The sequence below is a fragment of the Jaculus jaculus genome, chromosome 1 (assembly GCF_020740685.1).
Source record: "Jaculus jaculus isolate mJacJac1 chromosome 1, mJacJac1.mat.Y.cur, whole genome shotgun sequence".
NCBI classification, from domain to species: Eukaryota; Metazoa; Chordata; class Mammalia; order Rodentia; family Dipodidae; genus Jaculus; species Jaculus jaculus.
In genome coordinates this window covers 12,882,127-12,893,829 of record NC_059102.1, presented here as the reverse complement: position 1 = coordinate 12,893,829, position 11,703 = coordinate 12,882,127, and the positions used below count along the sequence as shown (strand labels likewise).

General features: G+C 41.8%; 1 protein-coding gene across 1 annotated transcript in view; it reads left to right on the top strand.

Moving 5' to 3' along the window:
* Positions 1-599: 599 nt before the first annotated feature.
* The window catches only part of Wdr11 (WD repeat domain 11), a 67,988-nt gene continuing 56,884 nt past the window's right edge, over positions 600-11,703 (top strand). Inside the window, exons 1-5 of the mRNA XM_004659290.3 lie at positions 600-742; positions 1,987-2,098; positions 5,005-5,158; positions 7,072-7,245; positions 9,217-9,403. Coding sequence (XP_004659347.2) covers positions 657-742; positions 1,987-2,098; positions 5,005-5,158; positions 7,072-7,245; positions 9,217-9,403 — 713 coding nt within the window. The 5' untranslated portion in view covers positions 600-656. The remainder of the gene's footprint in view (positions 743-1,986; positions 2,099-5,004; positions 5,159-7,071; positions 7,246-9,216; positions 9,404-11,703) is intronic.

Below are 11,703 nucleotides of genomic sequence, written 5' to 3'. Positions count from 1 at the left end.
CGAGGCCATCCTGAGACTACGTAGTTAATTCCAGGTCAGCCTAAGCCAGAATGAGACGCTACCTAAAAAAAAAAAAAAAGAGTATTCCTTGGGGCTGGAGAGACAAGATCAGGGTTTGTTTTATGAAATGTTTAAATTTGGTTATTTGGTGCACTCACTCTGATTTTCATTCATTAGTTCGTTCGTTCATTTATTCATTCATGTCATCCATCCACTTATATGAATGTAAATTCCAGAAGCGCAATGACTTTGTGTTTCCACCTGTCCATCCCTCAGTGGGGACAACTGGGCCTATCACTGGTGATTGTCCCAAATTAACAGACCAAAGGCAAAGTGGGACTTTTATCTTAGCTTTTCATGACTTTTCACGGGCCTATTTCTCAGATTTTGCAGAGACGGCTGGGAACTGCATCTCTCTCTCTTTTTTTTTTTTTTTCTCCATGCTTAGCCCCAGCCGCCCTTGGAACAGTGGAAGCTCACGAGCTTCGGAACTCTGGGGAAGGCGGAACCAAAGAGCGTCGGATCGTGAAGCCGGCGGAAGGCGTGAGCGCTGGGACCCTGCATCCGGCGGAACTTGAGCGCGGCGCCTACGGGGGCTCCCGGGACTGCGGGCCGGAAGCGCGGTGTCAGCCGCTTCCCGGTGGCCCTCCGCCGCGATGTTACCCTACACGGTGAACTTCAAGGTGTCGGCGCGCACCCTCACCGGGGCCCTCAGCGCGCACAACAAGGCGGCGGTGGACTGGTGAGGGCGCCGGGCTTCCGGGGTGGGCCCGGAGTTGGAGAGGGGAAGGGCAAGAAGTTCAACTGCGGGCTTCCTGTGGCCTCTCCGGACAGGGCGCCGCCCGAGCGCCGTCACGTTTTCCTTTCCGATGAGACGGTCTTGTTGTTGTCACGAGAGAAGTAGGGGATGCCCCGCGCGGGAGGGACCCCCCCCCCCTGCCCCGTGCAGGTCCATTTGCCTCCTATCCTCGGCCCGTTCACGCCCCGGGCCCCCATGTCCACTCTCTCCCCCAGCCTGGATGTCCCAGGACTTCGCTCCCTGTCCCCTTCCTTTCCCCGATCGGACCTTTCTTTCTCTTTCTCTCATAGGCCTCTTTTGTCACGCACACTCAACCCAACAGGGTCCCAGACTGGTGTCGGTCATGGGTCAGGTCCCTCACCTGCTCTCACCCCGACCTCTTCCTGGGGAGGACATTGCCTAGCTGCAACAGATTGACACGCCCCCCCTCCCCCATTCTCTGTCTTTTCACAGTCAGGTAGCGCGGCAGCTCTGAAAAGTAGTAACTGAAGGAACATAAAGCAAAATTCTCAAGCCGTGGAGTGGGGATTGTTGCCACGAGAACTGAAACTCCCCCTCCCTTCCCCTTTGGTAGGACCAAGACAGGTTATAGATGTTTGTCCCAAGCACATTGAGGGAGGGTCTTGTGTTGAAGGAAAAACAAACAAAATTGATGTTATTGGAAGTTGAATGAGACTAGGAATGTGTCTACAAAGACAGCAGTGTTGGTTTATATACATCCTCATAGCTCTATGTCCGTATCTCTTAGAACCTTTTTTAAAAAATGTTTTTGTTTATTTTTATTTATTTATTTCAGAGCAACAGAGAGAGAAAGAGGCAGACAGAGAGAATGGGTGTGCTAGGGCCTGCAGCCACTGCAAACGAACTCCAGATGCATGCACCCCCTTGTGCATCTGGCTTATGTGGGTGTTGGGGAATCAAGCCTCTAACTGGGGTCCTTAGGCTTCACAAGCAAGTGCTTAACGGCAAAGCCATCTCCCCAGCCCAGAACCTTTTTATATCTGAGGGAAAAGTGAATCTCAAGTATTTGTGAGCTTAGCTAAACCTTTTATGTGATTGGAGCAGTGTCACATGTGTTGACTTTAATGTTATTAATTGTGGTACTTGTGAATTAGATTTATTTGTTATTGCCAACAGAGAGATTTTCTTCATTCTGTATTTGAAGTCTAACACTGTTTTTTCGTTAGGGGATGGCAAGGTTTAATCGCTTATGGCTGTCATTCCCTTGTGGTAGTGATCGATTCCAATACTGCCCAAACTCTTCAAGTTTTAGAGAAGCACAAAGCTGATGTTGTTAAGGTAAGTGAAGCCTCACTTTAGCCCCACAGGACACAGTGTAAACATTAACTCATCACTAGGTTCTCATTAAGTCATAGGTGTAAATGTTGCATAGCCTTTCAGTACAGTTATTTGAGGATGCCTAATACACATATGCATGTACATGCAGGCACACACACACACACACACACTTACACATACATGACTAAAATTTAGATCTGTAGACTTAACATTTAAATCTAGAATGCAGTATTAAATGTCACTTTAAAGGCATGTTAAAGCTGTGGGTCATTGGTTTTGAGCAATTAGTATGTACTAAGAATATAAAGATGAAACACTTGAGGCAATTTTTTCTTGAAAATAGTATCCGCAGTGAAGTGAGACTTGCTTGAATATTCTTTGGGAAGAAAAAGGAGCTGCATATTGCCCAGTGGAAGGGGTAAGAGGAAGGTCACAAGACCTTTCCTGTTTAGGTACTTGCAAAAAAACAGCTGAGTGAAGAGTCAGGGGTGAGGCATTGCAGGAAAGGGGAATATGATGCAGAAGTCAGTGGTGTACCATGGCAATGGCTAAAACCACATAAATACATGAAGGAGAAATGAAAGAACAGGCAGACTCAAAGGTTTAGCTGTCTTTGGAGCTTGTTTTTTTTTTTTTTTTTTTTTTTTTTAAATACGGTCTCATGTAGGCCTGACCTTGAACTCACCATGTAGCCATTAATGACCTTAAACTTCTCATCCTCCTGCCTCTCCTTCTCCATGCTGAGATTGTAGGGGAGCACCACCAAACCCAGTATCTGTGGTGCTGGAGATTGAAGCCAGGACCTCATGTGTACTAGACACACACTCTGTCAGCTGAGCCACATCCCCACAGAAGTTGAAGTTTTACCTAGAAGGTGGACATAGACCACTCACATCTTAGAAAAAAACACTCCAGAAGCAGTGGCGGATCTGTTGGAGAAAACAGGACTGTAGAGAGTGGGATCACCTTGTAATTTTGACAGAAAACTCTAAGGTCCTAAACTTAGGCGAAGGCACAGACGGGCTGTATAAGAGGCAAACATGACAAACCTTGTAGTGATCACTGTCAGGAGTCATTGTTACAAATACCAGCCGGTAGGCAATTCCTATTTCAAAGTGCTTCATATGAGAACAGTTATTTTGTACACCTGGGTGCATACAATGATTAAGAAGTATATTCATTTATAAACATGTATGCACATCCATATTTTATTAAAAATAACTTTGCCTGAGAAGATTAAACATTAAGGATTAGTAAAATTAAAATTAGTGTACAGAAAACTTTTGTCTCTTTTGCATAAGTATTATTACAACTTGTTAATTTACTTTCCAGCTTAAACATTATGTATGCATAGGTATATACATCCATGTATGTTGTTTTGTATATATTTGTGATGTTTAAGTCCATCCATCAAGCACACACTGAACGATGTTTGGGCACAATGCTATGATCTACGTGCTCTGCCCTGTGGATCTGAGAGTCCACAGGGGTGATAACTAAAACACCCTCAGTAAAATGCTTTGAATGGGATGCTGAGATAGAGGAAAGGGTAACGTGACCACAAGAGGAGTGGCCAGGGAAGGTCCTAGCTCATAAAAGAATTATAAAGAATTATGGTATATGTCTCTTACTCTGTGAGTACTCATTGTTCAAGAATTTAATTAGATCTGCCCTAGAGATCCGGTAGAATTTTATTCTCATATATGTTTGTGGTATTGGTCAGGTGCATGCTAGGCAACTACTGTACCACTGAGCTACATCCCAGTGCTTATTTTACTTTTTAAAAAATTTGAGGGCTGGAGAGATGGCTTAGTGGTTAGGATGCTTGTCTGCGAGTCCTAAGGACCAGTGTTCGATTTCTCTTGAGAGCCCACGTAAGCCAGATGCACAGAGGTGACACAGGTACGAGGTCGCACATGCGCACTAGGAGATACAGACATCTGAAGTTCGATTGCAGTGACTGAGGCCCTGGTGTGCCAGTTTTCTTAAAACAAACTGAGATAGGTGCTACTGAGCTACTTGGGCTAGTCTTGAACTCAGCCCTGTGGGCTAGGGCAGCTTATGATCTTCTCTCAGCCTCCAGAGCACCAGGGACATAGAAAACCACCCAGCCCAGCTTTACTAAGAATGTTAATGTTGCCGGAGGTATAAGGCATAAACTGTTTGGAGGAAAAAGTGTAACGTTTTATGAAGGAGGACAGCCAGAGGTGGTTTTTTTTTGTTTTGTTTTGTTTTGTTTTTTGCTTGTGTTCTATTTTTCCCTGTATAAATTTTTTGTCTCTAGGCTGTTTTATTCTACCTAGACGAGAATGCAGAAAAATATTCTTCTTAGCAGCTGGTGGTTTTAGATGATTTGACACAATTATATTTTAGAAAAACTAAGTTCCAAAATGTTCTGGTGTTTAACAAGGTGTTCTGGAGGTTTTCTTTCTTTCTTTCTATTTTTTTTTAATTTATCTGATTTCACACTTTCACATTAAAGGCATGGATATTGTGATATTTGAAATAATTTTTTTCTTTCAATTTTTTTTTTTGTTTTTTTGGTTTTTCCAGATAGGGTCTCACTCTAGCCCAGGCTGACCTGGAATTCACCATGGAGTCTCAGGGTAGCCTCAAACTCAGAGCGATCCTCCTTCCTGTGCCTCCCAAGTGCTGGGATTAAAGGCATGCACCTTCAAATTTTTTTATTAACAATGAAATTTAAGTGTAACATTTAAAAATAAAAGTGGCTTAATTTCATCATGAAAATTAGTTTCCTGTTTATCCTAACTAAAGGCTTTATAATAAGTTTTTTTTTTAATTTATAATAAAAAATGTAGTATGGATTTGGGGATGTTTTCTGAAAATGATACACATTGTCATCCAATGCAAATTTTTACTTGATGTGATTTCTCCTTGATAACTAGGTCAAGTGGGCCAGGGAAAACTATCACCATAACCTTGGCTCACCATATTGCTTGCGCTTAGCTTCTGCCGATGTCAGCGGGAAGATTGTCATCTGGGACGTAGCAGCGGGGCTGGCACAGTGTGAGATCCAAGAGCACGTCAGGCCTGTCCAGGGTGAGGAGCAGGCTCTGCTCAGAGCGGTTTGTTCTCCATTCATTTGATTTCATCATTTCCAGGTTAAGTCTTTGAAGGTGTTTAACCTGCCTTACGGATATAATTTTAAGTATGTATTTCTTTTTTAAGTACTTTTATTTATTATTTATTTGCAAGTAGAGAGAGACTAGAGAGGATGGACACGTCAGGACCTCCTGCCACTGCAAACGAGCTCCAGATGCATGTGCCACCTTGTGCATCTGGCTTATGTGGGTGCTGGGGATGGAAGCCGACTGTTGGAGGTTGTAAGCAGCCTCCTTTAGCTGCTTCTGGGCCTCCGTATCTTGTTGGCATTGTCAATACACTTCTGGACATGTTCCCTTAAATCTTAATGATTTGTAATGGTGAAGTGAAGCTTCTTAGCTTCAGTCTCAGTCTCATATAATGAGAAGTTTGAGCTGCTACAGTTAAATTGAAGCCCAGCTGCTATTGTGGGATAGTTACCAGTGCTTACTTCAGTGGAAAGAGGTGGACAAAGGTTATTCTCGTTTTCTATGTGTATATGTGTGTGCAGTGTGCATGCATGTATTGTGCATGATCACATGGGTGTGGAGGATACAGTTTGATGTCAGGTATCTTCCTTGATCCCTTCTCACCTTTTTATTTTATTTTATTTTTATTTTTATTTATTCATTTGAGAGTGACAAGCAGAGAGAGAGAGGAGAGAGAGAGAGAGAGAGAGAGAGAGAGACACTACCAGCCACAGCAAACGAACTCCAGACATGTGCGCCCCCTTGTGCATCTGGCTAACATGGGTCCTGGGAAGTTGAGCCTCCAACTGGGGTCCTTAGGCTTCACAGGCAAGCGCTTAACCATTAATCCATTTCTCCAGCCCAGCTTCTCACCTTCTTTACTAGGGCAGGGTCTCTTACTTGAGCCCAGGGCTCGCCTGTACAGTAAGCCTAGCCAGCCATATTTCCCAAGGGACCCTGTCTTAACCTCCCATGCCGAACAAGATTGCAGACAAAGCACAGTGCTCACTTAGCACTTATGTGGTGCTGGAGCCTTGTTATGAGGCAAGTGCTTTCCACACTGAGCCGCCACCCAGTCCCTGTTCTCATTGTCATTGTCATAAAAGTTGTTAACTTCTTTATGTTCCTCACCAAAACCAGGGCAATCTTGAGAAAGTTCTCCTCATGGAATGAGTTTCTAACTGATGACTTTAAAAATACTTATTGAATATATCCCTTTGTGCTAGGTACTAAGCTGTATCTTTACATTTTGAAAATTCATGAAAAACTTGAATCTTTCTAAGTAGTTTCACAAAAGCATTAGAGAACTGTGGCATCTTGATAATGAAAAGGAAAATCTCTCACACAGAATTCCTTGTTTTAAGTAATAATTACAAACTGACCTTTATTTCCTCTAAAGTTTATGTTACTTGAGTTCTTTTTTTTTACTATTGAAATTATGTTTATTTGATCCTTTTCTAGCAGTTTTTTTAATTTTTAAATTTTTATTAACATTTTCCATGATTATAATAAAATATCCCATGGTAATTCCCTCCCTCCCCACCCCCACACTTTCCCCTTTGAAATTTCATTCTCCATCATATTACCTCCCCATTACAATCATTGTACTTACATATATACAATATCAACCTATTAAGTATCCTCCTCCCTTCCTTTCTCTTCCCGTTATGTCTCCTTTTTAACTTACTGGCCTCTGCTACCATTACTTGAGTTCTTGATCAAACAACTCATTTTCACATAAAGTAGTTTGGGATGCATGCTATATGTCTCATTTTGGGGAGAGTATTAAGATTTTAAGAATTAGTTTTGAAAAGCTGTCAAGGACATGATAACCGAGTACTTTGAAGTAGATGTTTTCTGAGGTCTGTCCTGTGTCTTCTTTCACTTCTTGTGGTCGTGCAGATGTGCAATGGCTGTGGAGTCAGGATGCCTGCAGGGACCTGCTGCTCGCTGTCCACCCACCCAGCTCCATCGTGCTCTGGAACGCCGACACCGGCACCAGGCTATGGAAGAAGAGCTGTGCTGACAACATCCTTTCTTTCTCTTTTGACCCTTTCGACCCCTCCCGTCTGACTTGTGAGTAAAGTCTGCTTGTGGACGCGCGCTACACAGGGCCCTACATGGTGTGTGCTGCGTGTATGACATGTACACATTGCCCGTCTTGAAGTTGGGGAAGCCAGCTCTGCGTAGCAGCAGGCCCTGATACCCACAGTACACCATAACCCATACCACGTTCAGGTACTTCTGTAGAGAAACATGTATTCCAGCCAGCTGTGCATCTGCTGAATTCACTGCTGAGCTTATGAATGGTATTGGAATAATGAGGAGCATTATGTGACAGTGTAATTCGGACTTAGTTTGATTTTAAAGAACTTGAACCAAGAGTTTCACTTAGTCTGTAGGCAAATTAAGTTCCCCCTTTAAAAATAAGCCACCTACTATCTTTATGTAATGGACAGGATTTGTTCAAGGGAAGTATTTTTTGCACATGCAGTTTTGCAAAAGCATGAGTTTTTGACAGTTTATGACTCAAATGACCTAAAATTGAGATTTGTTTTAATTAGATGGTTATGTGGTTCTGTTGTTTAGAAATCACTCGGTATTCAGCCACCCAGAAGGTATTTCTTGAGCCATTACTACTATTCTGGAAACCAAGATGGAGTTCTTCCTGCCTTCATAGTTAGCATTGTAATAAGAGGGGTCAGAGAAGAAATGTGGATGTAATGAATTAATGAATTCTAGTATATTGAGTGATTGTTATATATTAAAAAAAAAAGAGATAAAGCCAGAAGGAGTGGCGGAGGAAGAGAGATTGGGACCAAGAGCTACTAAGCTGTATTGGACTAAGTGACCAAAGACTTCATCTTAATGAAGACCAAAAGCTTGAAGGCAGTAAGGGGATTGGCTGTGGTCAAGAATGCTTACCCTGTATTTGAATGGCTCAGAGTTCAGGTTTTATTCATCAACATCTGCTGAGAGAGAGTGTGTGTGTCTGTGTTGAAGGTGTAACGTGACAAGTCGAAGTTAACACGGGAAGCTTGTCTTGAAGGTCACTACAGTGCAGAGTATTCAGCCTCGCTGTGTGTATAAGGGTTCATGTGAACTTGTGCATGCTCACTTGTTCACTCACCAGTGCTGGCGACAGGCTGGCCCATGCAGCACTGAGGGAGGTGCACAAAGAAGGGAAGCCAGTGGGGCCTTGAAGGATGGTTCTGGAACCCAAAAGGAGCCAAGGCATTAAGCTGCTTGATTGTGTTAACTCCGCATCCAACAAGTTTTATTTACTTGCATGAATGTGCCAGGTTGTTACAACTCTTTCTGGCCCCTGGGCCTGCAGCAGCTTCACTCCCCGTGAGGACAGAGTAGAGTGAGGTTTTCTTGCCCACCTAGCCCCAGTATTTTGGAATGTTATTTTTAAATGATAAAAAGGCATAATTTGTGCCAGTAAATGTGGTGCTGAAATACTTTGTTTCATAGCCAAAAATCCTTTGTTGGCTTTCTGCTGTTTTAAATGTAAAATGAAAAAAAAAAATCTCTTTACTTATTCTAAGGTTCAGGCTGATTATTGAGAAGAAATAACTCATTTAGATTGAGCAGCTCAGGCTAGTCTTAGGAATTTAATATCTTTGTAGATCTAAAGTTTGAACCTTGCTAATTAAGATACATAGACCTTCTTCCACAGGGGTTCTTCCTGTATGGATCTTGTGTTCTGAAATGTGTTTGGATTCTGAAGTTGTGGATGTAAAGAGCAAAGGTTTTAATGAAAGTTTATGTATGGGACTTTTCTGGAAACAAACATACATTTGTTCTTTTTGCCAATAACCTGATAGTGTCTTGTTAATATCAGACATTGCTTAGGAGCTCAGCTTGGAGCTTTCTGAATTGTAATGGACACCTGTTTTTCCTCAATCTGTATGATATTCCCATCATGTTAGGACTTTTTTAACCTTGCCAGTACTGTGCTGAGTATCCTGCTCTCACATGGTGTTGAAATAAAATGCCACTAAACTTGACTGAGCTTTGATCAGGGTTTTGTTTCTCTCATAGTACTCACCAGCGAGGGTATTGTGTTCATCTCAGACTTTTCTCCGTCCAAGCCTCCCTCAGGCCCTGGAAAAAAGGTGTATATTTCCAGCCCACACTCCAGCCCGTCTCACAATAAGCTGGCTGCAGCTACAGGAGCCAAGAAGGCTCTTAATAAAGTAAAAGTTTTAATCACTCAAGAAAAGCCTAGGTGAGTTACAAGTGTAAGACTAACAACAACATTTATCCTTCTGGTCAGTTATGAAAGTATCATTTTTGGAGTTATTTCAAGATAGACTTTCTTCTTTGACTCACCTTTTCTCATTTCTAAGTTTAAATTTATAATTAGAAAAAATGTTCTTAGGTCTCTCTGAAGAGATGCTGCATTTAACATCATTCTGCTATCTGTACTAGGCTTCCTCACTGATTTCACTTCTCATTTTTACTTCTGAAGATGTGAGATCCTTTAAAGTTGCAGTTACTGAATACATGCAAAATTTTGAGAACAGTTGGATTTTCATTTTGATACATTTTCTTCCCTAACGTACTGTGCAGCCTGGGCAGCCAGGGGAATGTTGGGTTCTTATGCAGGTGAATCTGCCAGCTGGGTGAGAACGGAACTCTGAGGAGAGTGTAGTGTATGACCCAACAGTTTCTTTGTTCAGATTTCACCCTGCCAGGCTGAAATGGAGTTCAAGCATTTCAGGATTGTTACACAGATAATTAGATACAGTAATGCTGCTTAATGTAATTGTTGATACTTTATAAGCACTCATTGAGAAAATGAATATTATTATTTAAGGAATCACCACTGAATAATATTTTAAGTAACTAATTTTTTTTTTTTTTTTTTTTTTTTGGTTTTTCGAGGTAGGGCCTCACTCTAGCCCAGGCTGACCTGGAATTCACTATGGAGTCTCAGGGTGGCCTTGAACTCAAAGCAATCCTCCTACCTCTGCCTCCCAAGTGCTGGGATTAAAGGCGTGTGCCACCACACCCAGCTCTGATATTTTTGTATTACAAATATATTTATGCATTTTGCTAGAACTATAATCTTATGTTTTTACTGGCTTGGCAAGTTTTGCTGGCACTCATTTAAAAATAACCTTTATCTTTAATATGTTAAATCATTCTGCTTAGACTTTGAGGATAATGACTGAAATATAGACACTAAAATATAAATTGTACTACAAATATTTTTAAAATTGCTCATTAGGTATGTTAAGAGAGCTTTGTGTTCTTTGTGGATTCCCTATAATAATAAGCAAATAATTATTTGGCAGGCTGAATAGTTTCCTAAGTTAATGACTTACCTTTTTGGTTTTTGTCATATGAACCATGTGTTTCTTGAGTATTGGAAAAATGCATTCATTATCCCTTCAAAAAGAAATGGTCGAATGCTTTCACATCTGTTTAACTACAGTCTTACTGCAGTCCTGATAGCTGCACTGTTCTCATCTTACAGATGAGAACATTCTAGCCCAACATTGTGTTACTTGGGATCCCCCAACTAGGAAATAGCCACTGGGATGTAATGCAGCACAGATTCCTCTCTGTCTCCTAGTCCTTTTAGTTTCAGAACTTATCAGATTATGTCAACATAGACTATTTTATATATTTGGGCTGGAGTGATGACTTAGCAGTTAAGGCACTTGCCTGTGAAGCCCAAGGACCCAGGTTCGAGGCTTGATTCCCCAGGACTCACGTTAACCAGATGCACAAGGTGGCTCATGTGTCTGGAGTTCATTTGCAGTGACTAGAGGCCCTAGCATGCCCATTCCCTGCCCCTTCCCCCCCTTTTCTGTGTCTCTAATAATAAATAAAAATAAAAATTGGTTTTGGTCTTTCAAGGTAGAATCTCAGTCTAGCTCAGGATGACCTGGAATTCACTGTGTAGTCTCAGAATAGCTTCAAACTCATGGTGATCCTTTTACTTCTGACTCCCAAGTGCTGGGATTAAAGGAGTTTGCCACCATAAAAAATATTTTATATGTTTAGGAAAAGGTTGTGGGCCCTGGCAAAGTGGCTTAGTGGTTAAGCACTTGCCTGTGAAGCCTAAGGACCTTGGTTCGAGGCTTGAATCCCCAGGACCCACATAAGCCAGATCACAAGGTGGCAGATGCATCTGGAGATTGTTTGCAGTGGCTGGAGGCCCTCGCACACTCACTCTCTTTTTCTCTCTCTCTGCCTCTTTCTCTCTCTGTCTGTTGTTCTCAAATAAATAAAAATAAACAAATTTTAAAAAAACAGAAAATTCAAAAAGGTTGTGATTAAATATAGGCAACAATAAAAAATTGCTGAAATTATTTTGTGCATTTCTTAATAGTTTTTTTCCCCCAGTCTTTGTAGTTTCATGTTATCTTTATGCAGAAGAAAATGTAGTGGTGTACAGGGATAAAATACCTTTATTTGAAAAAATATTTATGACAACGCAAAAGTAATGAAAGAAGGGTGGGTAGAGACCTGTCCTAGGCCATGCAGGTAGACCAGTACTCCTGGTTCCTGGGTCTT